General features: G+C 42.0%; 1 protein-coding gene across 1 annotated transcript in view; it reads left to right on the top strand.

Moving 5' to 3' along the window:
- Positions 1-389: 389 nt before the first annotated feature.
- LOC132780244 (potassium-transporting ATPase alpha chain 1) overlaps positions 390-24836 on the top strand; it is a 34317-nt gene continuing 9870 nt past the window's right edge. Inside the window, exons 1-15 of the mRNA XM_067462123.1 lie at positions 390-401; positions 4708-4842; positions 7702-7761; positions 8491-8694; positions 9654-9767; positions 11322-11456; positions 12651-12768; positions 13349-13617; positions 14059-14257; positions 16322-16431; positions 17001-17135; positions 18752-18944; positions 21287-21462; positions 22294-22430; positions 23350-23500. Of these exons, the coding sequence (XP_067318224.1) occupies positions 390-401; positions 4708-4842; positions 7702-7761; positions 8491-8694; positions 9654-9767; positions 11322-11456; positions 12651-12768; positions 13349-13617; positions 14059-14257; positions 16322-16431; positions 17001-17135; positions 18752-18944; positions 21287-21462; positions 22294-22430; positions 23350-23500 (2148 nt within the window). The remainder of the gene's footprint in view (positions 402-4707; positions 4843-7701; positions 7762-8490; positions 8695-9653; positions 9768-11321; positions 11457-12650; positions 12769-13348; positions 13618-14058; positions 14258-16321; positions 16432-17000; positions 17136-18751; positions 18945-21286; positions 21463-22293; positions 22431-23349; positions 23501-24836) is intronic.

Genomic DNA, 24836 nt, shown 5'->3' with positions numbered 1-24836 from the left:
CTGTGTCCTTTTATACTAAGGGTTCCTCAAGGTCTTTAGCTTGAGTATCTGGGTGAGTTTGCTCCAGGGTGAGATAACAAAGAAGGAGCACTTCAAGGTGAGGGTTTTTTTTTCTTTTCACTGGCTGTTTGTTTCCTTCTTTGCAGGCCTGTCACCTCCTGGTATCTGACTACAAAAAGCACGTAAGAGGACCCAGCTCGGTGGCACTTAGAACCACCCCTCATTCCTGGGAGAAAGTAGCACCTCTGGGAATTTATAAAAGGAGGACATCTAGGAAGGGTCACCTTTTAGCTTGCTGTACTGTGTAGCATTTACAAAGCCTCAAATACGCAAGACCCATTTGGGTCTCTCTTCTTGGCCTCAAAAAGGATCAGGACCAAGAAAACAAGATGGGGAAGGCGGTAAGGGTCTTTCTTTTTGCATCTGTATGTATCCCAGTAAAAAGGGAGGTTTAGGCTTTTTTCCATCACTGCTCGGACATGTTCTGTAAGGTAGTATCTGTTATCATGTGCCTTCAAGTAATTTCTGATTTGTGGAGTCCCTAAGGTGAATATATCATCGGATAGTCTTTGCAAGATTTGTTTAGAACCCTTTTCCAATTGCCTTCAAAGCCCAAAGTCACCCAATGGGTTTCTGAGGTTGAGCAGGGACTGTTGTTATATTGTTTTCCCAGTGTCAATCCACTATCCTACAATGGCGTCTTCAACTTTGCCTCTTTCACTCTAGTTATGAATATTTTGATTGCTTTCCTTCAGCACTCCTATTTATTTTGAAGACAGAAGGGCTAGCCAGATCCCTGGGATTGTTGTGTTGTTCTGTTTAGTTAGCAAAAAAATAATAATTTTGTAGTCTTGTCTAGTAAGGGAATAGAACATATTGAACAGTTTGTGAGGAGTTAAATTGAGTCTGATGTGAGAAAACCATCAGAGATCGGGAATAGATATTCAGATCTACCCATGTTTAATAGTTTCATGATACACATACTTCTGTTAAAGGTGGCTCACATCTCTAGTGTAAACAGCAGAAGCTTTTATGGATAGACAGAGAAAGTTTTCTATTACTGTATATAATCGAGTATAAGCTGATCCAACTATAAGACAAGGCAGCTAATTTTACCACAAAAAAACTGGGAAAACATATTGACTCGAGTATAAGCCAAGGATGGGAAATGCAGCAGCTACTGTTAAATTTCAAAATAAAAATAGATGTCAATAAAATTACACTAATTGAGGTATCAGTAGGTTAAATGTTTTTGAATATTTACATAAAACTGTAATTTAAGATAAAGACTTTCCAACTCTGATTAAATCATTATTCTAACCTTCTTCAATGTAAATGTGCTTACGTATCCTTCCAATAATCACCATAGTTTATTTGAACTATACATTTTGGGGGAAATAATGTGTGTGTATGAATAAGGAAAAGCGGGAAAGACTGGAGCCAAGAGAGAAGGAGAGAAAAGTGCATGCTGCACTGATAGAGGAGGGGAGGAAGGTGTGCACTATGTGAGAGGAGAGGAAGGAGAGCTGGGTTGCTTTGTGAAGAGGTGGGGATCCTGGCAGGAAGGCGTGGGACTGAAAGAAGCCCTTATTTAAGCCCTATGTCTTCCCACCAGAACCCTCACCCAATTATAAGCCGAGGGGGGCTTTTTCAGCCTAAAAAGTGTTGAAAAACTAGGCTTATACTCAAATATATACAGTATTTATTTCGTATATTTTTGTCCTGCTGTTGGTGGGAGCTGTTGTGGCACAATGGGTTAAACCCTTGTGCTGGCTGAACCTGAAGGTCAGCGGTTCAAATCCACAAGATGGGGTGAGCTCCTGTCTGTCAGCTCCAGCTTCCCATGTGGGAAGCCTCCCACAGGATGGTAAAACATGTGTCTCCTGGGTAACGTCCCTGCAGATGGTCAATTCTCTGACACCAGAAGCGACTCGCAATTTTTCAAGTGACATGAGTGAGGGGAATAACAAGAAAACGGGGAAATGGTTTTGCTCCTTCAATCCACCCTCCACCCCATAAAGTGGACTATCCTTCTCTCTCTAGCACCCCCTTGTGGCCTCCACACAGATAATGGAACAGAACCTAAAATAATTTGATATATCTATTCCTGACTTATCGATTTGATTGGTTGTTTTGAGTCATATCTTATGAAGGTTTTTCTTGTTTGATCACTTGCCATGGAAACTCTTTTGGTCTTGGTACCCTGCAACCTATCTAATTATTTTTGCATCATCATGTATAAGTCAATCGCATACATAAGTTGAGGGCATGTCTGGGAGCCAAAATTATGGATTTCAATATGAACTGTGAATGCATTGAGGGTCAATTTGCAGAGGAGAAAGCACCAACTGTGCCTTAAAGGGAGAGAAATAGTTATTGTTACTATTATTTTCCTATCCAGTGATTCAAGGCTTGGTATAATGCTAGATAAGTAATATTTCTGTTGCTTTGTTGTGTCTTTGTTGTTGCTGTTCTTCTGGGGCAGACTAAGTGAAAGAGTGAGGAGGAGGTGACTTACTCATGAGTAAACAAGTGAACCCCTTTTGCTAACTTCACCACGGCAGGAGGAGCCCCTGGTGGCACAATGGGTTAAACCCTTGTGCCACCAGGACTGCTGACCGAAAGGGGAGCGAGGTGAGCTCCTGTCTGTCAGCTCCAGCTTCTCATGCGGGGACATGAGAGAAGCCTCCCATAGGATGGTAAAATATCTGAGCATCCCCTGGGCAACATCCTTGCAGACGGCCAATTCTCTCACATCAGAAGCGACTTGCAGTTTCTCAAGTCATTCTTGACATTAAAAAAAATGGCAGGAAAGCACCAAAAAGCTACTGCCAACACGAGCATTCTTTTCAAGTGAGCATTATATGGATAAGGTCAGAGGACAATTGCATTGGCCTGGGCATAAGTCAGCCTAAGTTTTGGACTCATGTTTAAAGTATATATGGTATGGATACTTTAAAAGGGAATGACTACGGGAACAGCACCATGAAAGAAATAAGGTGCCATAGAAATCATTGCTTCAAGCTAGCAGATGTTGCCTGCTGTTCCTCACTATGATTGTATGAGCTTGAGGAATGAGCTACCACTATTGTAACACACCAAAACAACTTGGCCTTTGTCTTCTGCAGTTTATTTATTTATTTATTTATTTATTTATTTACTATATTTATATACCGCCCTTCTCAGCCCACAGGCAACTCAGGGTGGTTTACAGTCAACACCAAAAACATAAAATACAATTAAAACAGTTAAAATACATTTAAAATAGTTCCAAGAGCCCTTTCTGCCTTGGAAGGTAAAGTGACCTTCAGCAGATCATAGAATCATAGAAACATAGAATCATGGAGTTGGAAGAGACCTCGTGGGCCATCCAGTCCAACCCCCTGCCAAGAAGCAACAAAATTGCATTCTAAGCACCCCCGACAGATGGCCATCTAGCATCTGTCTAAAAGGAGCCTCCACTACACTGGTGCATCGATCAGATATTCCTCTTCTGATTGATGCACCATGAAACAAGCTTGATTGCCTATTCTTTCTCTTTAGACCAGTGAACTGTGAACTGTGGAGTCACTTTGTCATTTGGCAGGTCATCTGTATCTGGTTTAGGGTCTTTATCATCCGTTTCTGGGACTGTAGACTCTCAACATGTGGGCAACGTTGTTGTCCCAAACAAAACCTCATTTTTTAATACAAATCCATCCAGTTATTTATAAGGAAACTAGGCATTTGTCCAGTCAGGATTCCCACAAAAGTGGATTTTGTATACACCATGTAGTCTAGTTTTCACACCAGATCACTTCTTCAGATTTGGTGCTAATCCATCTAGTTTTATTCGTGTGATGAGGTAAACATAAACAACCATTACTTTTATTTCCATAGAGTTCATTTTGGCTCTTCATATTTTCTTCTTCTTGAAAATGGTTGTAAATATTTTATATTTACATGAAATATCATAGAATCATAGAGTTGGAAGAGTCCTCATGGGCCATCCAGTCCAGCCCCCTGCCAAGAAGCAGGAAATTTGTATTCAAAGCACCCCAACAGATGGCCATCCAGCCTCTGCTTAAAAGCCTCCAAAGAAGGAGCCTCTACCACACTCCAGGGCAGAGAGTTTCACTGTTGAACAGCTCTCACAGTCAGGAAGTTCTTCCTCATGTTCAGATGGAATCTCCTTTCTTGTAGTTTGAAGCCATTGTTCCACGTCCTAGTCTACAGGGAAGCAGAAAACAAGCATGCTCCCTCCTCACTATGACTTCTCCTCACATATTGACACATGGCCCTCATCATGTCTCCTCTCAGCCTTCTCTTATGAAGCCTAAACACACCCAGCTCTCTAAGCCACTCCTCATAGGGCTTGTTCTCCAGACCCTTGATCATTTGGGTCACTCATTTGGGACACATTCCAGCCTGTCAACATCTCTCTTTAATTGTGGTACCCAGAATTGGACACAATATTCTAGATGTGGTCTAACGAAGGCAAAATAGAGGGTAGCATGACTTCCCTGGATCTAGACACTAGACTCCTATGTATGCCGGCCAAAATCCCATTGGCGTTTTTAGCCACCGCATCACATTGTTGGCTCAGTAACAAAGGTTATCATGTTTATGTTTATTCTATGTCGCAGATCACACATTGCTGGAAGGAAAAATGTCTTAAAATAAAGAAATAATCATGCAAATTCCTTGGGGTTTGTTTTCCTGTTTCAGGACAAGTATGATATGTACTCGGTGGAAATGGAGAAGCACTCCGGTGGGGAGATGGATGTGAAAATCAAGTCGAAGAAGACCAAAGGAGCAAAGAAGAAGGAGAAGCTGGAAAATATGAAGAAAGAGATGGTTGTGGTGAGTTGCTGGCTAACAATTGTTCTGAGACACTTTCAAAGGTGTAACATGATTGAGGGAATGGAATCCTCTCACTTTCATTTCCAGGATATTTTATTTATTTATATATTAGTGTATTACTTCATAATCTCTTCCACCATTCACCAAGCAGGTTGTCTAAATTTTCTAAATTATTCAGCCCCCGGTGCCGCAATGGGTTAAACCCTTGTGCCAGCAGGACTGCTGACTGAAAGGTCGGCAATTCGAATCCGGGGAGCAGATGAGCTCCAGTCTGTCAGCTCCAGCTTCTCATGCAGGAACATGAGAGAAGCCTCCCAGGGGATGGTAAAACATCTGGGTGCCCCCTGGGCAACATCCTTGCAGACAGCCAATTACCTCACACCAGAAGCAACATGCAGTTTCGAAGTCACTCCTGACATGAAAAAAAAATCTTTTTGAGCATGCTATATACTTATCTGATTAAATATTTAACAGAAGCCTAATTGCTTAGTGTTTTAAATCCATTGTAAGGGAATGTAGGCTTAAAAAGAAATGGAGAGTTGACTTCCTGATATCACAAATACTAGGCAATCAGTGCTGTTTGCACCCAGTAAACATCATCAGGAACAGAAAAACATGCCTTTTCACAATAGCCCCTAATTGTTCTTCGACTGTTTAAATTGCATATCTCTTAAACTATGGGTGCTTCTATACTGTAGTATTAATGCAACTCAACACCACTTTAACTGCCATGGCTCAATGCTGTGGAATCATGGGAGTTCTAGTTTTCCAAAGTCTTTAGTCTTCTCTTCCATCAAACTACAACTTTTAGGATTCCATAGTATTGAACCATGGCAGTTAAAGTGTTTTGGAAAAATGGCATTCATAACCTTTTTGAAATGCATGACCTTGTTAGAAGTCAACCCTCTGAAAAAGTGATGTTAACATGCTTTCATGTTTTGGCACACAGGTAAATCAGTTGTTAAACTAATAAACATTGTCTTTGAACTGCCAGGGACAAAGACATGCCACTGCGCACAAAAAAACATATACTTAGCTAGCAGAGTTTTGAAAATGTTTCTTTGAAGTTGAAATTGAAATTGCAGTTGCCCAAAACATATACTCTCCCTTGAAACCTCTCAATTTAAAATATGTACCCAGAGACAAATAATAATAATAATAATAATAATAATAATAACACTTTATTTATTTTCCACCCTTCTCACCCCGAAGGAGACTCAGGGCAGGTCACAGTACATACACACGGCAAACATTCAATGCCACTTTGTATAGACTATACACAGAACAGAAGGAGGTGCCATGGAAAGTTGGGCTTAAGTCCGGGGGGTGCTCTTGCTCTATCCTCTATGATGAAGAGCCATCAGGACTTCCTCCTTTCTTTTGGTCGCCCAGCATATTCTGATCTTTTTTCTTTATGCGTCGTAAAACACCTCCCCCGCTTTTTAAGCGGTCCCTAATATTTCTAATCACAGCTAAAGCTGTTTTCGAATTGCTTAGGTAAACAATGAGCTAGTCTGACTGTTGGCAGCTCATGCTAACCTGGGGGTTCAAACTTGCAACCTTTTGGTTGATAGATCTTATAACTGCTGATAATTTACCAGCTGTGCTAAACCTCCGGCCTGGAGGTTTAGCACAAAAAAACATACCTTGTTTTCTCATAAATATCTTGTATTAATTCAGCATATAGGCATATTTCTTGTTAGAGTTCAGTTATAGATTGGATGTTGTTTCTCTGTGTTGAGATCACAGGGCATCATTCTTAATCCATAGTCCATAGTCCAAAGTCTTTACATATACATCTTATAAAAGTCCAAATCGTATAACTGTACTCACTGCTTCTCAAATCAAACATATAGTAAACTGTTCCTGCATAAGTCCAAATGACATCTACTTCTATTGAAGACCAAAAACATGCCTGCTTTTGAAATGGCAGGGAAATAGGTTTTGAGGAAAGGAGAGATATTTACCAAGAGACATCCTTTCTGGAGATCAGAAAAGGTACGGGTTTATTTCCAGCTGGCGACTCTGGTGTGGAGTCAACTCCCAAAACCACCAGAGCCCCGATCAAGGTGTGGACTGGCCTTTTATAGTCTCCAATCGGAATGAAACAAAGAACATACATCTTCATACAATCATCATCATCCCTACGTCATCCTGGCATCATAAGAATATCAGGTTCCAACCTCCAACATGCAAAAAGCATGTCTGTGTGTCTAGCTGGAGAGCAAGCATGTCTGTGTCCCCCCTCCCTCTTGGCTGTGCTTACAGTCATCCATCAAAGGGGCCCTCTGACTTGTCAAGAGGCTTCTTACTTAGAGCCTAGATGTACCAGCCTGTGTCTTATCTCTCTTCTGGAATGCATGCCCCCCTTCCTCTTCAGCCCCTTTTGGAGACAAGCCGCTTGCTTGCCTGTCAGCTACACAGAGGGAACTAGATTTTCCTATACATTTAAAGTACATATGATTTTTATGCATAAATCAATCAATAAATATCCATTTTTCCAATATCTCCTCATCACTTTCATTAAAGTCCAAAAGCATACTGATAACAAAATGGAGTCTTGAGTCTGAACATGCTCAGTACAATCACATGTCTGTAGCCCCTGTCAAACTAGCAAATCAATATATACATACAATACAGGTTAGCAAATATATACATCAACAAACAAACAAACAAATAGTGAAGGCTTGGAAGGTTGCTATTTCCAACAAAGTGGTGTCGAACTGCATGAATTCTGCTGTGTAGTTGCACCCTATGTTCTTTTACCTGTGCCATTACAAATCCATTGATTTTACAGAAACATGTAGTAATACACAACCATTGAATCTTTTCATCTTGTGCCTATTCTGCTTTTTTTAGGATGATCACGAATTGTCTGTGGAGGACTTGGAGCTGAAGTATCGAACCAGTGTCACGAAGGTGATGCCCTCATTTAAAAGGGTTCAAATGATGGGGTTGTCCACATTTATTATTAGGAATGGAGAAATTTAAAAATCACATTTTATTGTATGGGCCAGCACAATTTAATAATATGCTAGTTTTGTCCCAGATCCATGCAAATTCTTTTCATCCCTGGAAAAAACCCGTACATACTTTTCTGTGCATTTATATGTTCAATAATTTCTCCATTGAATAGGTTGGGGAGTTTCAATGGTATCAGAGACATCTACAGGGCTCATGGTGGGCTGCAATCCTGCTACCAAATATCTGTTTGAGAGATGTCCAAACCTGAAAACCAGGCCCTCACTTCCAATTTCTTAAAAATAACTTCATCCTTTTGATGAACCGATAACATGGACTTTGTGATAGAGGGAAAATGTAAACACTAAAGTTTCCAGCTTATTCTGACTATTAAACAGAGCTTTGATGAGATAGGAATCAAAGCAAAGGAGGACTCACATGCAACCTATGGTCCATGTTTTGCTGCTCACAAAGGACCCCTCCAGACAGGTCCTATATCCCAGGATCTGATCCCAAATTTTCTGTTTATCCCAGATTATCTGGCAGTGGGGACTCATATAAGCCACTTCAAAGCAGAAAACCTGGGATCGGATCCTGGGATATAGGGTCTGTCTGGAAGGCCCCAAAGAGGAGCATTTTAGAAGAGGATTTTCTGATGGTCCTGTCTGCATTTTTCTTTGTTTCCAGGGCTTGAACAGCACAGTAGCCGGGGAGATCTTTCTTCGTGATGGTCCCAATGAGCTGAAGCCCCCCAAGGGTACTCCGGAGTATGTGAAGTTTGCCCGTCAGCTGGCTGGAGGGCTACAATGCCTCATGTGGGTGGCAGCTGCTATCTGCCTCATTGCCTTTGGCATCCAATGCGGGCAAGGGGATCTTACTAGTGCAGACAATGTAAGTACCAGAAGAGGACCATGAAAGAAGCAAAAACAGTGGCAAGGGATCCACCTTATCAACCTTACAATTAGTAGCATTTATGTCCTATCCGTCAGCTGATCTCTTTCACCAGTTTTACATAACAGTACCTCCATGAAGTTAACCAGGCATGGAGGGCAGTGACAGGTCCAAGGTTGCCAAGTTTCACTCATGGCAGATCTCTATTTTTTAAGTTGCCTTAAGGTGGTTATTAAATTAATATTTTTATCAATGTAATATTTCGCTTTGTGGGTAGATTTTGTACTTTTAATACAAACATGTCATTTATCTATGATCACCAAAAAAACTCATGGCAAAGCTCTAGTCCTTGGAGACAATACTTTGCTACTGACAACAATAAAAAGGACAAAACTGGTGAGGGGTGTGGGCAAGTAGGAGGCCAAAATCAAAACAGTAATTGACTACTATCCACTGCTGGAAGTCATAAATCAAATGATGTGTAGTCTGCCAGGAGGCTCAGAACCCTAAACCGATCTCTACCACAACTGCCTCCCCCTCCCTTTAAGGTAAAGGTTAAGGTTTCCCCTTTACATTAAGTCTAGTTGTGTCTGACTCTGGAGGGTAGTGCTCATCTCCATTTCTAAGCTGAAGAGCCGGCGTTGTCCACAGACATCTCCAAGGTCATGTGGCCAGATTCGAACCACTGACTTTTCAGTTGGCAAGTTCAGCAGCTCAGTGATTTAACCCACTGCCCCACCGGAGGCTCCTCTTCCCTTTACCAAGGCACTCGTGTCTGGTGCTATACCAATCTGGCATGAAAGCCAGCTTGGGTTTTCCCAACAGCACAAAATGATTCACATACTCCAAAAATGATATTTGCAGATAGGCAGTGATAGGACCTAGCTGGTGCAGTATGAAAAAATGATAGACTGACAGTAACTTTTTGCTTCTTTGTCCATCTTTGCCGATTTATGTAGCTCTACCTGGCAATTGCCCTCATTGCTGTGGTGGTTGTGACTGGCTGCTTTGGGTATTACCAAGAATTCAAAAGCACCAACATCATTGCAAGCTTCAAGAATCTAGTGCCACAGGTAAAGACAAAACCCCGAGTACTCGCACACTGGCAAATGAATGAAAGATAGTGTTAAGAAATGGGTGGGTAGGGACAGCAAGAGTGGATTCAGCTATAATACTTGTTGTAAAGTAGTGCAGTCTGAACATAATGTTAAATTTCAAAAAGTTTTTGAATACTAGAACCAGTTGTAGAAACATCTACTGAATCTTTTCACACTGGGTGCTCATGTTGCACTCCCCAATTCCAAAGGTCTGAGAAAAGATATCCTGGGAAGTGGGATTGTGGTTTTTGCTCTAGAGCAGAAGTCCACAAAATAAGGTCGATGGGCTGGATGTGGCCCTCCAAGGCCATTTACATGGCCCTTGCCTTAACCTTTAGACCAGTGGTTACCAACCTGTGGTCTGTGGACCACCAGTGGTCTACAAGAACTAAAATATGGTCCATGGCTTCACCGTTACTACACAGTTGCAATGAGAGCAATTGGTCTCATGAAACCCTCTTATACACTTATAGTGCCGAGGCTTATTAAATATGGTTTTTTGTGGGCAAGCATCCTATAGAGCAGTAATTTCCAACCAGTGGTCCACAAGAACAAAAATATGGTCTGTGGTCTCATCATTACTGCACTGTTGCCTTGAAACCATGCAGCAACGAGAACAACTGGTCTCGCAAAACCCTCTTATAGTGCCGAGGCAACAGGGATGTTAGAAGGGAAGACTACCCATGGAGATTACTACCACATCAACTCTAGATAATTAAATATGGTTTTATGCGGGCGAGCAGATGCCGACTACTGGATGGCATATATTCTGTATCAGAAACTAGAGCTGGTGTGGTCTATCCAATGCAACTTTCTGAATCAGCACCCCAAATAACCAAACCAAATCTAAAGTTGACCAAAAACCGATTCGTAACCCTTTTGGTACTAATGTTGGAGAGTAGTCCCTGGTCAAAGTGGTCCCTGTTCAAAAAGAAAGGTTGGGAAATACTGCTTTAGACTTAGGGTCATCCTAAGTCTGAAATGAATTGAAGGCACACAAGAACAACAACAACAAACTATCTTAACTAGTTTGACTATCTCATCAGCCAAAAGCAGGCCCACACATCCCATTGAAATACTGATGTTTATGTTGGTTAAAATTGGTCTTCATTTGAAATATTGTATTGTTCTTTCATATTTTTTTGCATTACAAATAAGATATGTGCAGTGTGCGTAGGAATTCATTTACATTTTTCTCAAACTATCGTCCGGGCCCCACCGATGTGCCCTGTGAACTGGAACATCTGCTTAAAAGGTTTGAGGACCCCTGCTCTAGAGTCTTCTGTTGCTTTGTAATGAGACCAGGAATAAGAAAATCAACACAATTATGTTGGATCCCTTACCTATTTTGTAGCTAAACACACTGTTTTGTCATGCAGAACAATTCCCAGATTGAAACCTTGGTTTTAAGTGTTGCCAGTCAAAGCAGACAATATTGCTTTGGATGGAGACATGAAGAAAACACCTTTTGTGCCAAACCCCAAGTGACTGTCTGTCCCCCATTATTTTTCTTCTTTCTTCCAACCACAGCAAGCCACAGTGATTCGAGATGGGGACAAGTTCCAGATCAATGCCAATCAGCTAGTAGTAGGTGACCTGGTGGAGATCAAAGGGGGAGACCGGGTGCCAGCAGACATCAGGATCATCACTGCCCAAGGGTGCAAGGTAACCAAGTCCTGCATGGGGAAAACCGATGTTCATGATATTCATTGCATCATAGTGTGAGAAAATGTGCTGCCATTGCCCTCTGCAGGAAGAACATTTTGTGAAAGGAGAGAAGAGATTCTTTAGGAAAGCAATTTATGTCACTTAGTTACTAGAAGCCCCCTGTGGCACAATGGGTTAAACACTTGTGCCGGCAAAACTGCAGACCAAATCCAGGAAGCAGGGTGAACTCCCATCTGTCAGCTTCAGCTTCTCATCCAGAGACATGAGAGAAGCCTCCCACATGATGGTAAAACATCTAGGCGTCCCCTGGCAATGTCCTTGCAGACAGCCAATTCTCTCATACCAGAAGTGACTTGCAGTCTCTTGAGTCTCTCCTGACATTAAAAAAACTAAGTTACTTGGTATACAAAAAAGCTAGCTATCCACATATTATCAATATTTACATCTGCATCACATATACATTCCCAGCTAACTGTTCACAATGGCTACGATAACAACATAAACAACATTTATTATGGTTCACAGACCCAGCAGTGAACACACTTACGCACTATATTCATATAATGAATATAAAATTATGTGATAGACAACTGTATAGCAAGCTCTCTGTCTATGTATATCATATCATTCTATATTGTTATATAATATTCAACTCAAATTTAGGGAGTGGGGTGATCTCCCTTATGTCAGCTCCAGCTTCCTATGCAGGGACATGAGAGAAGCCTCCCACAGGATGGTAAAATATCTGGGCGTCCCCTGGGCAATGTCCTTGTTTTTAAGGTTGGCCAATTCTCTCACACCAGAAGTGACTTGCAGTTTCTCATCGCTCCTGACACAAAAAATATAATAATATTCAACAGTGAGGGGGAACAAGTAGTACTCCAGGTATTATTGAACTATCATCTATTATAGTTAGTGGTGAGGATGATGAAAACCGTATTCCAACAACATCTAGAGGGCTTTACAGTCACCCATTCATAATACACAGTATACGTCAGATTGAGTCCTGATCTAGTTATATGTAGAATGACTTCAATTGTTCCCTATCAAGGGAGTGTATTTTGTTTGAGAATGAAAACCAAAGCCATATGGAAAACTCTTCTATATGAAGGGATGTGTGTGTGCGATTCCATTGGTTACACATGAATTTGGCTTTAATGTATGTCTCCTTTGGGTTATTTCTTTCCCCAGGTAGATAATTCCTCTTTGACAGGAGAATCAGAACCTCAAACAAGAGCCCCAGAATGCACCCATGAGAGTCCCTTGGAAACCAGGAACATTGCCTTCTTCTCGACCATGTGCTTAGAAGGTAAGAAGGAGTGATTTCTGTAGAGAGAACGCTGGATTCATGTGGGAAGCTGGTTCATGGTCACCCCCAGTCCCTGTGGATCCACAGACAAAGTTTGCAGGGGAGAAAATATGGAGACTTAAGGTGCAAAGGATTTGGATGGTACCATTTTCCCCTTTGGCAGGAAAGCATTTCTTTGTGTGTGTGTGGGGGGGGGGGGGGGTGATGAATAATGAATATTCTTCATGTTCCTAAGATGGAAATCCTCCAGCCTTGTGGACCAAACTACACAAGACACCTATTTTTTATTTGGATTTGCCATTTACAAATGCACCTGTGTGTCCTCCAACTTTGCCAAAAGTGAAGCAAAGGCCCACAATAAACACCAGAACTCAATGAATGATGTGGAGACATCCAGCAGTAAATTCAAGATGAGTCCAAGTTGTCCTGCCCATGTTGACTTGCCCTTGGTTGTGTTTTGTATGAAACTCATCCCATGCTTTGAAATGTAGTTCCCCAAAGCAAAATGTGAAAAATTCTCCTGCATATTTACTATTTTTGTGCAGAATTAGGCAACCAATATCCTTTTTTCCATCCTTAGGCACAGCTACAGGCATCATCATTAGCACTGGTGATCGCACCATCATTGGACGTATTGCTAGCTTGGCTTCAGGAGTAGAGAATGAGAAAACGCCCATTGCCATTGAGATCGAGCACTTTGTGGATATTATCGCTGGCTTGGCCATCTTTTTTGGTGCCACCTTCTTTGTTGTTGCTATGGTAATTGGCTACCCCTTCCTCAAAGCCATGGTGTTCTTCATGGCCATTGTGGTGGCTTACGTCCCTGAGGGTCTTCTGGCAACGGTCACAGTAAGTATTGCTCTCCATCAGTTTAGGGTCCTTTCCAGGTGACAAAAACATCATGTACTAGATCAGTGGTTCTCAACCTGTGGGTCCCCAGACGTTTTGGCCTTCAACTCCTAGAAATCCTAACAGCTGGTAAACTGTGTTGTTGAATGCTTTCCTGACCGGAATCCTCTGAGGATGCCTGCCATTGATGCAGGCAGAACATCTGGACAGAATGCTTCTCAAACATGGCCATATAGCCCAAAAAACTTACAGTAACCCAGCTGGTAAACTGGCTGGGATTTTGGGAGTTGTGTGGCAAAACACTTGGGGACCCACGGGTTGGAAACCATTGTACTAGATGGACAAGTGACCTCAAAAGACAGCTTCATACAATCTTTATATCATATGATATATTCATCCCAAGTTACCTCCCCCCCTTTTTTTTCTTTCTTTCTTCTTCAGGTGTGTCTTTCCCTCACAGCAAAGCGTTTGGCCAGGAAAAATTGCGTAGTAAAGAACCTGGAGGCTGTAGAGACGCTGGGCTCGACTTCCGTCATTTGCTCTGACAAAACTGGAACCCTTACACAGAACCGTATGACAGTCTCCCATCTTTGGTTCGACAACCACATCCATACAGCAGACACGACAGAAGACCAGTCAGGTATAGAGCTATATTTAGCAAAGAGAGTCATGCCACAAGGACACGAGACAGAGCTGGCTGTTGAGGCAACATAAATCTTACTTACTTACTTAGGTTATCCCTTGTTGTCCAAGTAGGATAGTCTTCCAAGATCAATGTACTGGTGGGTCCATAGGTGACTGTGGAGCCCTATCCTTAATCTGCATCTTCGCCTGCAGTGAGGGCATTGGTTTCCAGGTGGTTGGCTTGATGCGCCTTCCTCTTGGCACGTTTCTCTTTTTTGCCCTCCATTTGTGCCTCTTCAAATTCTACAGCACTGCTGGTCACAACTGACCTCCAGCTGGAGCGCTCAAGGGCCAGGGCTTCCCAGTTCTCAGTGTCTATGCCAGGGTTTTTAAGACTGGCTTTGAGCCCATCTTTAAATCTCTTTTCCTGCCCACCAACAATCCGTTTTCCATTCTTGAGTTTGGAGTAGAGCGACTGCTTTGGGAGATGGTGGTCGGGTGTCTGCACAACGTGGCTGGTTCAGCGGAGTTGATGCCGGAGGACCATTACTTCAATGCTGGCGGTCTTTGCTTCTTCCAGCACACTGACATTTTTCCGCTTGTCTTCCCAAAAGATTTGCTGGATTTTCCAGAAGCAGTGCTAATTGAATCGTTCCAGGAGTTGCATGTGACGTCTGTAGACAGTCCACGTCTCACAGGCATATAGCAGAGTTGGGAGGACAATAGAATCATAAACAACATAAATCTATCTAAACTGGAAAAGGAGGGAGGCTTTTTATTTTACCCTAATACTCTAAAATAGTGGTTCTCAAACTGGGGTCTCCAGATGTTTGTGACCCACAACTCCCAGAAATCCCAGCAAATTTACCAGCTGTTAGGAATTCTGGGAATTGAAAACCAAAAACATCTGGGGAACCCAAGTTGAGAAACTCTGCTCTAAAAGCACCAGATCCTCCCTGATCTTGGAAGATAAATAAGGTCAACTCTGGTTAGTACCTCTAAGGAAGTAACTGGAGAAGCCACCTCTTGAGTATTCTTTACCTTTAAAAAACCTTATAAAATTAGTGAGGTTGCCATGAGGAGCGGCTTAAGGAGCTGGTCATGTTTAGCCTGCAGAAGAGAAGGCTGAGATGAAACATGATGAGGACCATGGATAAACATGTGAGGGGAAGTCATAGGGAGGAGGGAGGAGGCTTGTTTTCTGCTGCCCTGGAGACTAGGACGTAGAACAATGGCATCAAACTACAGGAAAGGAGATTCCACCTGAACGTTAGGAAGAACTCCCTAACTGCGAGGGCTGTTCAGCAGTGGAATTCTCTGCCCCGTAGTGTGATGGAGGCTCCTTCTTTGGAGGCTTTTAAACAGAGGCTGGATGACCATCTGTTGGGGGTGTTTTGAATGTGTTTTTCCTGCTACTTGGCAGAGGGTTGGACTGGCTGGACCACAAGGTCTCTTCAACTTTATGATTTTACGATTCTATATGTTGACAGGTGACATGAAGGTGTGTACACACATACTTTGATTCAGAGCCTTATTCCCTGAAGTATATAATGTATAACCTCAGAAATAACACACGGGCCATAGGTGGAACAAGACTTAGTGAGGATTTGAGCCACTTCTTTCTCTCTCATATTTTTACCACCCCCTATCTCTCTGTCTCTGTCTCTGTCTGTCTCTCTCTCACTCCCCCCACCCCAACACTCTATTCATTCTCTTCACTAAAACTTGGGAGGAATATCTTGGTATTGATAGCTCCCCCCCCCCCCTCTTGTTGGAGAATTTTTGATTTTTTTGAGGTTGGAGGACTGCATTTCCCTGAAGTGGTGTTTGCATAGGAGCTACCCAAGCAGTCCAAGCTCTGTGAATACCCAGCACTATTCACAACTAATATACAAAAACTTGGGCAGAAATAATATGGCCCTCCAGATGTTGCTGGGCTGCTGTTCTTGGCATTCTTCACCACTGACTATATTCAGCGGGGATAAAAGGACTTGGTGCCCAATAAGTCTGGAGGGCTGTATGATTCTACGCTCTTTCATAGAACCTTGTTAGATACCACAATTCTCTCTTTCACTTCCAGGACAGAGTTTTGACCAGTCATCAGAGACATGGCGAGCTCTCTGCAAAGTGGTGAGCCTTTGTAATCGGGCCTTCTTCAAGTCAGGCCAGGATGATGTACCCATTCCAAAGGTAAGGAATATCCAAGGCATGTCTTCCTATCTTCAGACAATGCCTTTAGTTCCTTCTTTGGAGGCTTTTAAACACAGGCGGGATGGCCATCTGTCAGGGGTGCTTTGAATACAATTTTCCTACTTCTTGGCAGGGGGTTGGACTGGATAGCCCATGAGATCTCTTCCAACTCTATGACTCTATGATTCTATAATTCCATGCTTTGGCTAAAGCTATTTAGACATGGATCTAGTCAGCACCTGTCTGGGAGAACAAGACCCACAACCTTGACTTCAACTACCCATCCTCCCTGATGACCTAAATTGTGTCAGGTTTAAGATGCCTCTTATTATCTCCACCACCACCCCAAGAATGGGCATCATATTAATATATTTTGGAGTGCTTTTTTACATTTAGATGTCCTTCATGAACAGAAAAACTATGCTTTGTTCGGTTTATCTATGTGACAGTGCATGGAGGCAGAAGTCTACAAATTTTACTGTGTTTACCCCATTCATGCAAAATACAAAAGGTCAGAATTTCAAGAGTAATCACCAGTGTCTTTGTTGTTGTCCTTTTCCAACCCACAGAGGATTGTGATTGGAGATGCCTCTGAGACTGCCCTCCTGAAATTTTCTGAAATCACTCTTGGCAATGTGATGGAGTACCGGGAGCGCTACAAAAAAGCCTGTGAGATCCCCTTCAACTCTACCAACAAGTTCCAGGTTAGCAGCTGCCACTCCCTTCCCTGGGTTCCATGAGCTGGACCAACTTCTGAGACCAATGGAAAGCCCTTTCACTTTAGATCATAATTCACTGGAAAGGCAAAGAAAGGACAACTTGGGTCTTCTGAAGTAATTGCATCTGAACCATTGGCAGGGATGCTTGAGGAATTTGATTCTAGTCAATTTTCATACAAGCAAAGCCAATCTGCAGCTCACCATCTAAGATCCTGGCTGGAATATAAGGCCACTTTATTGCTACTCTGACCTGAATAACTGCATTGAATCAGTCAAATTTACATAAGCATGTGGTCACTATTGAGTAGTTGGCACAGTGTGCCTATTCCAGTTGGGAAAATGACCAGAAAGAATTGAACAAAATTATACTTTTCTGAATTTCTCAGAGCTAAACTAAAAAAAAAAAAAAAGGTCCAGAGATAAAGTACATTTTAATATGTATTTTAGGATGAAATACATATATGGAAATGTACAGTAGAACATCCCAACTGAAGAGCACTTTGAGTTAAGAGCTGTCACTCGGCCTGAGTTTCACTTTGACAGAAGAGTTGCATTTTGAGTTAAGAGCTAGCACCAGAGGAAGCGCTAGTACGAGAGTACAGGGCTTTAGGGCTTCAAGGGAGCAACCTCTGTGCCTCGTGGCCACTTTGGGAAATTTCTTTCTGCTTTGCTCTTCTCTGCTTTGAGGAACTTTGGGTTAGGTGATTTTGTGTGGTTTTTATTCCTGGTATGGTTATTTTGTGTGGGTTTTTTCCTTCATGAAGAGGGAGAGAGTGCAAGAGAGGGAAGGAGGGAAGCTGGAATGAGTACAGTATGAAGAAAATGATGCTTCTGCCTCTTCACTTTGTGCTTCATTGCCACAACATTGTGCTTCTACCATTTTAAAATTGATCTTTCTTTTTATTGTTTCATGTGAATGTACATGTATTCATTCTTGGGAATTTATAAAAATGTTATAACAAAATTGGGGGGGGGATTTGGGGGTCAAAATGGATTAATAGCATTTCAATGGGAAAATCCACTTTGAGATAAGAGTAATTTGAGTTAAGAGCTCAGTCATAGAGCAACTTGGACTCTTAAGTCAAGGTATCACTGTACTCTATGAGATAAAAAAAGTTTTTGCTAGAAATCATGCTAAAAACTGTTTAATAGCAATTACACTGATAAATAATAGTAACCAAACAATCGTATGGAAATGTTGTTTTTGGCATTGGGAGTTATAGCATTTATTCATGTGGAAATGGGAAGGAATAGACCTGAATGGACACATGCAGTACTGTCAGAGAACAGAGGACAGCGTGTCAGTGAAAAGTCATATCTTTGAATATTTTTACAAATTATTTTTTGAAAGAATTCGTTGTAAATTGAAATTTAGTATAACAAGAAAAAGACGTTTTCTTTCCTCATTTTGCACTGGGAGTATGTTTTGGCTTTATGTTTTGAATAGAGTGAGTAACCAAAAATGTATGTAGAGTCCTATCAGGTTGGGATTTTATCCTCTCCCTGGGCTTCAGTTTTGCACCACTCAGATGGCCATTACCACAAATTACCTATTTTTCTAATTACTTCTCATGCACACCCATGTTTTCATTTTATTGCAGCTCTCCATCCATGAGTTAGAAGACCCTCGAGACCAACGCTACTTGCTGGTGATGAAAGGTGCTCCTGAGCGAATTTTGGAACGCTGTTCCACCATCATGATCAAGGGTCAAGAGTTACCCCTTGATGAGCAATGGAAGGAAGCTTTCCAAACAGCTTACATGGACCTTGGTGGACTGGGAGAGCGTGTGCTTGGTAAGTGGAGCAGGGCCATGGCAAGGAGTGAACTGAGGACTCCACAATGGGAAGTCTGTGTTCTGGCAGGGCTGGCTCAAGACTCGAAAGAGCTCTTGCTAAAGGAGGGAGCCCTCCTTTATTGAGTTCCCTTCTGGGCCTATTTGGGAACAGCAATACTCTGAATAGCACTGAGCCAGCTTTTCAAATGCTTCATAATTCTTAGAAGGGAGGCTAACATCAGTAGCATTATAGAAAAATCTAAGAGACAGCCTCAAGTTCCCTTGCCCTTGTCCTGATGGTTAGTACAGTATGACTCCCATAACTTCAGGACTGATACTTGTAGTGTCACCTACAAACATCTAACAGAATAAAACTTTCTAGATCTTTCAGGTATGATATGCTTTTGCTAGATGTTACCTTTCTAGCAAGACTCTATGGTAATTTCCAGCAGAAGTAGTTTCAATACAGCTTGTTATTATCCATGGTTTCCTATTTCATGATAAGTTCAGGTACATATTCCTCATGGATATGGAAGTCATACTATACTATAACTCAGTGGTTCTCAACCTTGCTAATGCTGTGACCCCTTAATGTCGTTCCATATGTTGTGGTGACCCCCAACCATAATATTGTTTCCGTTGCTACTTGATACCTGTCATTTTAATACTGTTATAAATCGTAATGTAAATATCCGATATGCAGGATATATTTTCATTCACTGGACTAAATTGAGCACAAATACCCAATATGCCCAAATGTGAATGCTAGTGGGTTTGGGGGGAGGGGGGGAGAATTGATTTTGTAATTTGGGAGGTGTAGTTGCTGGGATTTATAGTTCACCTATAATCAAAAAGCATTCTGAACTCCACCAGCGATGGAATTGAATCAAACTTGGCACAAAGAACTCCCATGACCAACAGAAAACACTGGAAGGGTTTGGTGGGCATTGACCTTAAGTTTGGGAGTTGTAGTTCACCTATATCCAGAGGAGCACTGTGGATTTATGCAATGATGGATCTGGACCAAACTTGGCACGAATACTCAGTATGCCCAAATGTGGACACTGGTAGTCTGGGGAAAATAGACCTTGACATTTGGGAGTTATAGTTGTTGGGATTTATAGTTCACCTGTGGAGTTTGGGGGAAATAGACCTTGACATTGACACCTACAATCAAAGACCATTCTAAACTCAGCCAACAATAGAATTGGGTCAAACTTCTCACACAGAATCCCAATGACCACCAGGAAATACTATGTTTTCTGATGGTCTTCGGCGACCCCTTTGACACCCCCTCATGACCCCCGCAGGGGTCCCAACCCCCAGGTTGAGAAACACTGCTATAACTGGTCCAGGGAATCAGCCACCAGGATTTCACAAGATGATGCCATTAAGCACCCACCATGTTTGTTTAGAGCATACCATTCAGGTAAAAAATACCATGCACAATACATGTGTCAAATAACACTTTGTTGGGCAAATGGGATTATTAAAAAAAATCTTCCCCATTAATGTATAGCAGCATGACCCAGCACCAGCAGCCCAAAGTGATAAAAAGAACAAAAACACACAGACCAATTTTATCTCTTCCTTAGGAGTCTTTTCTTTGTAGTAAAATAATATGGTCACACTATTTTCAATAACAAGGTTTCCATAACACAAATAAAGTTCTTTATACTTCCTTCTTTGCTTCCACACTGGGCTACGTTCTCATGCAGATAAACAGCTTCACTCTCACAGAGCTTCTTCTCAAACTTATGGTGTGAGAAGAAGCTGGAGCTTCACACATGAGGCCTTCCACTTGGGGCTTCTTTCGCCAAAGCTTCTCACACCAGGCCTTCTCAAATTGAGGCTTACTAACACTGAGACCTACCTCATACTGAGGCCTTTCTCCCACTGGGACCTGCTCAAATTACCTCAGACTGACACCTCTCTCACACTGAGGCAAACTAACACAGAGGCCTACTAAGCTAGAGGCACACCTGTTTATATTGAACTGCATCTTTTGCTGAGTCGTTGCATCCATTTAATTCGTTCAGTGCTTATCTCACATTTTTGTGATTAAAATAATTAATTTTTAATATTTCTGACACACTTCTCATGGTAATTATCTTGGTTTGAGATTTGCCTATGAACTGGAGACAGGGGGCAGATCCTAAGATTCACACCCAGGTCCTGAGATCTGGTGACCCTAAGCAAGGGTGGCTGTGAACCCAGGGAGCTTGAGAGGAAAGGATACTAACACATAGTAGCACAAGTTCAATGGTGTACTATAGCAGCAACACTGAATAGTAGCAGAAGACTCATGGTGGGATTTAAGGCAAGGAGTAGATCTCACCCTGTTCTCTCTTTTGCCCACAGGATTCTGCCACATTTACCTTCCTCAAAATGAGTTCCCTCGTGGCTACAACTTTGACTGCGATGAAATGAACTTCCCCACCAGTGGGTTGTGCTTTGCAGGCCTCATCTCCATGATCGATCCACCTAGAGCCACGGTGCCGGATGCCGTCATGAAATGCCGCACCGCCGGGATCCGGGTATGCTGGTGTCTGTTCTGAGAAACTTACATTTCTAAGGCAATCCCTCCACAGGAAACTCATTAAGAAAAACTACCACAAAGGCCTAAAAACACCTGGGGGGAAAAAGAGTTGTTCCCACTTCATTTCACTATGTGTTGCATTAGGAATGGAAGCCTTTATAAAAACCTGGTTGAGACTGACTGGACTCATTGTAAAATTCTCAGAGGAACCAAGTATGTTGCTGTAAGTTTTCTAGGCTGCATGGCCATGTTCCAGAAGTATTATTTCCTGATAGTTCATTTGCATGTATGGCAGACATCCTCAGAGGTTAAAAGGTATGTTGGAAACTAGGAAAAAATGGGGTTTACATATATGTGGAATATTCAGGGTGGGAGAAAGATGCAGGCAAAATGCCAGGAAAGAATGCTTCTGGAACATGACCATACAGCCCAGTAAACTCACAGCAGCCCAGTGATTCTGACCATGAAAGCCTTCGACAACACATGGAACTAATTGTGTTCACCTCTTAAATTTTACAGGGAATTTTGCTCAACCATATCCTCACATTTGCTCCTAAGTGACTACTTTTTGCTACAATTGTAATGTGAAAGATCAGCTTCTTGGGCCAACAGTCTGATTACTAAATTATATTAACTATTTAGTCAGGCTTATTATATATATATGCAGGCTACACACACACACACACACACACACACACACACACACACACACATATATATATATATATATATATATATATGCAGATGAATTGATAACTAAAAGTAGCATCCTACCCAGCTTTAAGAAAGATTCTTAATCCTCTTGCATCCTTCCACCTTCCATTCCTAGGTCATCATGGTGACAGGAGACCATCCCATCACTGCCAAGGCCATTGCTGCCAGTGTGGGCATCATCTCAGAGGGCAGTGAAACAGTTGAAGATATTGCTACTCGGCTACGTATTCCTGTGGAACAAGTCAATAAGAGGTAAGCATCTCAACATGTAGTCATCAAGTTTTAATACAGGACCCAACTGCAATGTCACGGCTGTCATTAGAGTCCAAGTACCAGGGCTTTTTTTAATCAACTGGGGTGGCATGCCGTCCAATTGTCTATATTTGGCAGGGAAACTTAGATACCCTAAAGACACCAGGTCTCTTCTGATCTTGAAACTAAGCAATGTTCACCTTGGTGCTGCTTTGGACTATGCCCTCATAAACCTTTACTGTTGGTCATACTGGCTGTGAATTCCAGGAACTGAAGTCCAAAATGTTTGAAGAGACAAAATTTATTTACCCCTCTGCTGTCTATACACACACACACACACACTTTATTTATATTCTGCCCTTTCTCCCCAAGGGGACTCAGGACGGAATACAGTACACATATATGGCAAACATTCAATGTTCTACAATTAACAAAAACAGACAGTACATAAACAGAGGTAAAGGCTTCCCATCTTTTTCTGTCTCCGGCATCTGGAGCTGTGGTCGACTCTAGTCACAGGGAGTTGTTGTTGCTCCATCTTCCATGTTGTCCTTAGACGTTCTCCTGATCGAATCTCCAGCATGTGCACATGGGCACCTTTTATTACCTCCCCGCCAAAGCAGTACCCATTTATCTACTCACATTGCTGTTTTCTAACTGCTAGGTGAGCAGAAGCTGGGCTGACAGGAGGAGCTCACTCCAACCCGTGCTTGAACTGTTGACCTTTTGATCAGCAAGATTTTCTGGTTAAAGATATTAACTATCTTTCTGGATTATTAATAACCCTCAAATATGTTACCAGAGAACATGGTACAACCAAGAGAAAGAGGGATAGCACTATATCCGTAAGAGTGTCATAGCAAGGTTACCATTTAATATATGAGTCTGAGGCCCTCACTTTCTCTGCTTCCATATCTAGGGATGCCCGAGCATGTGTGGTCAATGGGGGTCAGCTGAAAGACATGGAGACTGAGGAGCTGGTGGAGATCCTGAAGATGCATCCGGAGATGGTCTTTGCTCGTACCTCTCCTCAGCAAAAACTCATCATTGTTGAAAGCTGTCAGAAATTGGTAAAACTGGAGGGAGAGCTGCGTGTGTTGTTTATTTTATCAGTTCCTTCTTTCTCATACTTTTTTAGTCAATTGATTTTTCCAAAAAATATTAGAATGCATGACCCACAGTTTTATCCTTATGACACTTTACCAGAGTAAAATGCCAGCAGAATCACTAAAATTTTAGATTTTCAAAAATGCTTTGAAAAATTAAATGATAATGAGGATGGATGGATGGATAGTGACCAAAATGTCTCAGTAAGAACCAAGCATCCTTAATGGGCATGGATTGATAACTGAATGTTAGTGAAGAAAAATGAAGGAGGAAATGGCGCATCTTGAAAGGAAGGAATGGGTGAGTGGGTGAATAGATTACAAGTACCCTTTGGCATTCTATAGAGCAGTGGTTCCCAATCTGTGGTCCGTGCACCACCAGTGGTCCACAAGAATGAAAATATGGTCTGTGGCCTCGCCATTACTACAGTGTTGCCTTGAAACCATGCGGTAATGAGAACGACTGGTCTTGCAAAACCTTCTTATAGTGCCAAGACAACAGGGATGTCAGAAAGGGAGAGGCTGGCTACCCATGGAAGATTACTACCACATCAGCTCTAGATTATTAAATATAGTTTTATGTGGGCGAACAGATGGCGACTACTGGATGGCATATGTTCTGTATCAAAAACTAGAGCTGATGTGGTCTATCCAGTGCAATTTTCTGAATCAGCACCCCAAATGACCAAACTGAAGTTGACCAAAAACTGATTTGTAACCCTTTTGGTACTACTGTTGGAGAGTGGTCCCCGGTCAAGTGGTCACTGGTCAAAGTGGTTCTTGTTCAAAGTGGTCCCTGGTCAAAAAAAGGTTGGGAACCACTGCTATAGAGGTATTCCTTAGTTAAGAAAGATATGTTCCCAGTTATTATTTCTTTAACAGTAACCTTGGGACCAGAAGCAGCAATAACAAGGCAAGGGAAAGGAAGGGTTCCTACATCACCAAAAGAAGAGCAGTTTAATAAGCTTCAGTAAAGTTTTTATCAAAGTAACAATATAGATGTACGAAATGGAACAATCAGCTCATGTCTTTCATAAGTAACAAAAATCTTTTTCTCCATCTAGAGGCCACTTGAAAGTTTCCTCTAAAATGCACCCAGGGACTTTTTTCTTCTTCATTAGCCTCCACCTTTCTTCTGATTTTCATTTTGGTGGCCGGATTTCTAGATCTGAGCTGGGGAGGGGAGTTAACATGCTGCAGTAATTCCAATCTGTGGTCTGTGGACCACCAGTGGTCTGCAAAAACTAAAATATTGTCTGCGGCTTCACTGTTACTACACCATTGCAGCAAGAGTGACTAG

Source organism: Anolis sagrei, chromosome Y (assembly GCF_037176765.1).
Source record: "Anolis sagrei isolate rAnoSag1 chromosome Y, rAnoSag1.mat, whole genome shotgun sequence".
NCBI lineage: Eukaryota > Metazoa > Chordata > Lepidosauria > Squamata > Dactyloidae > Anolis > Anolis sagrei.
This window is presented reverse-complemented; position numbering and strand designations above follow the sequence as displayed.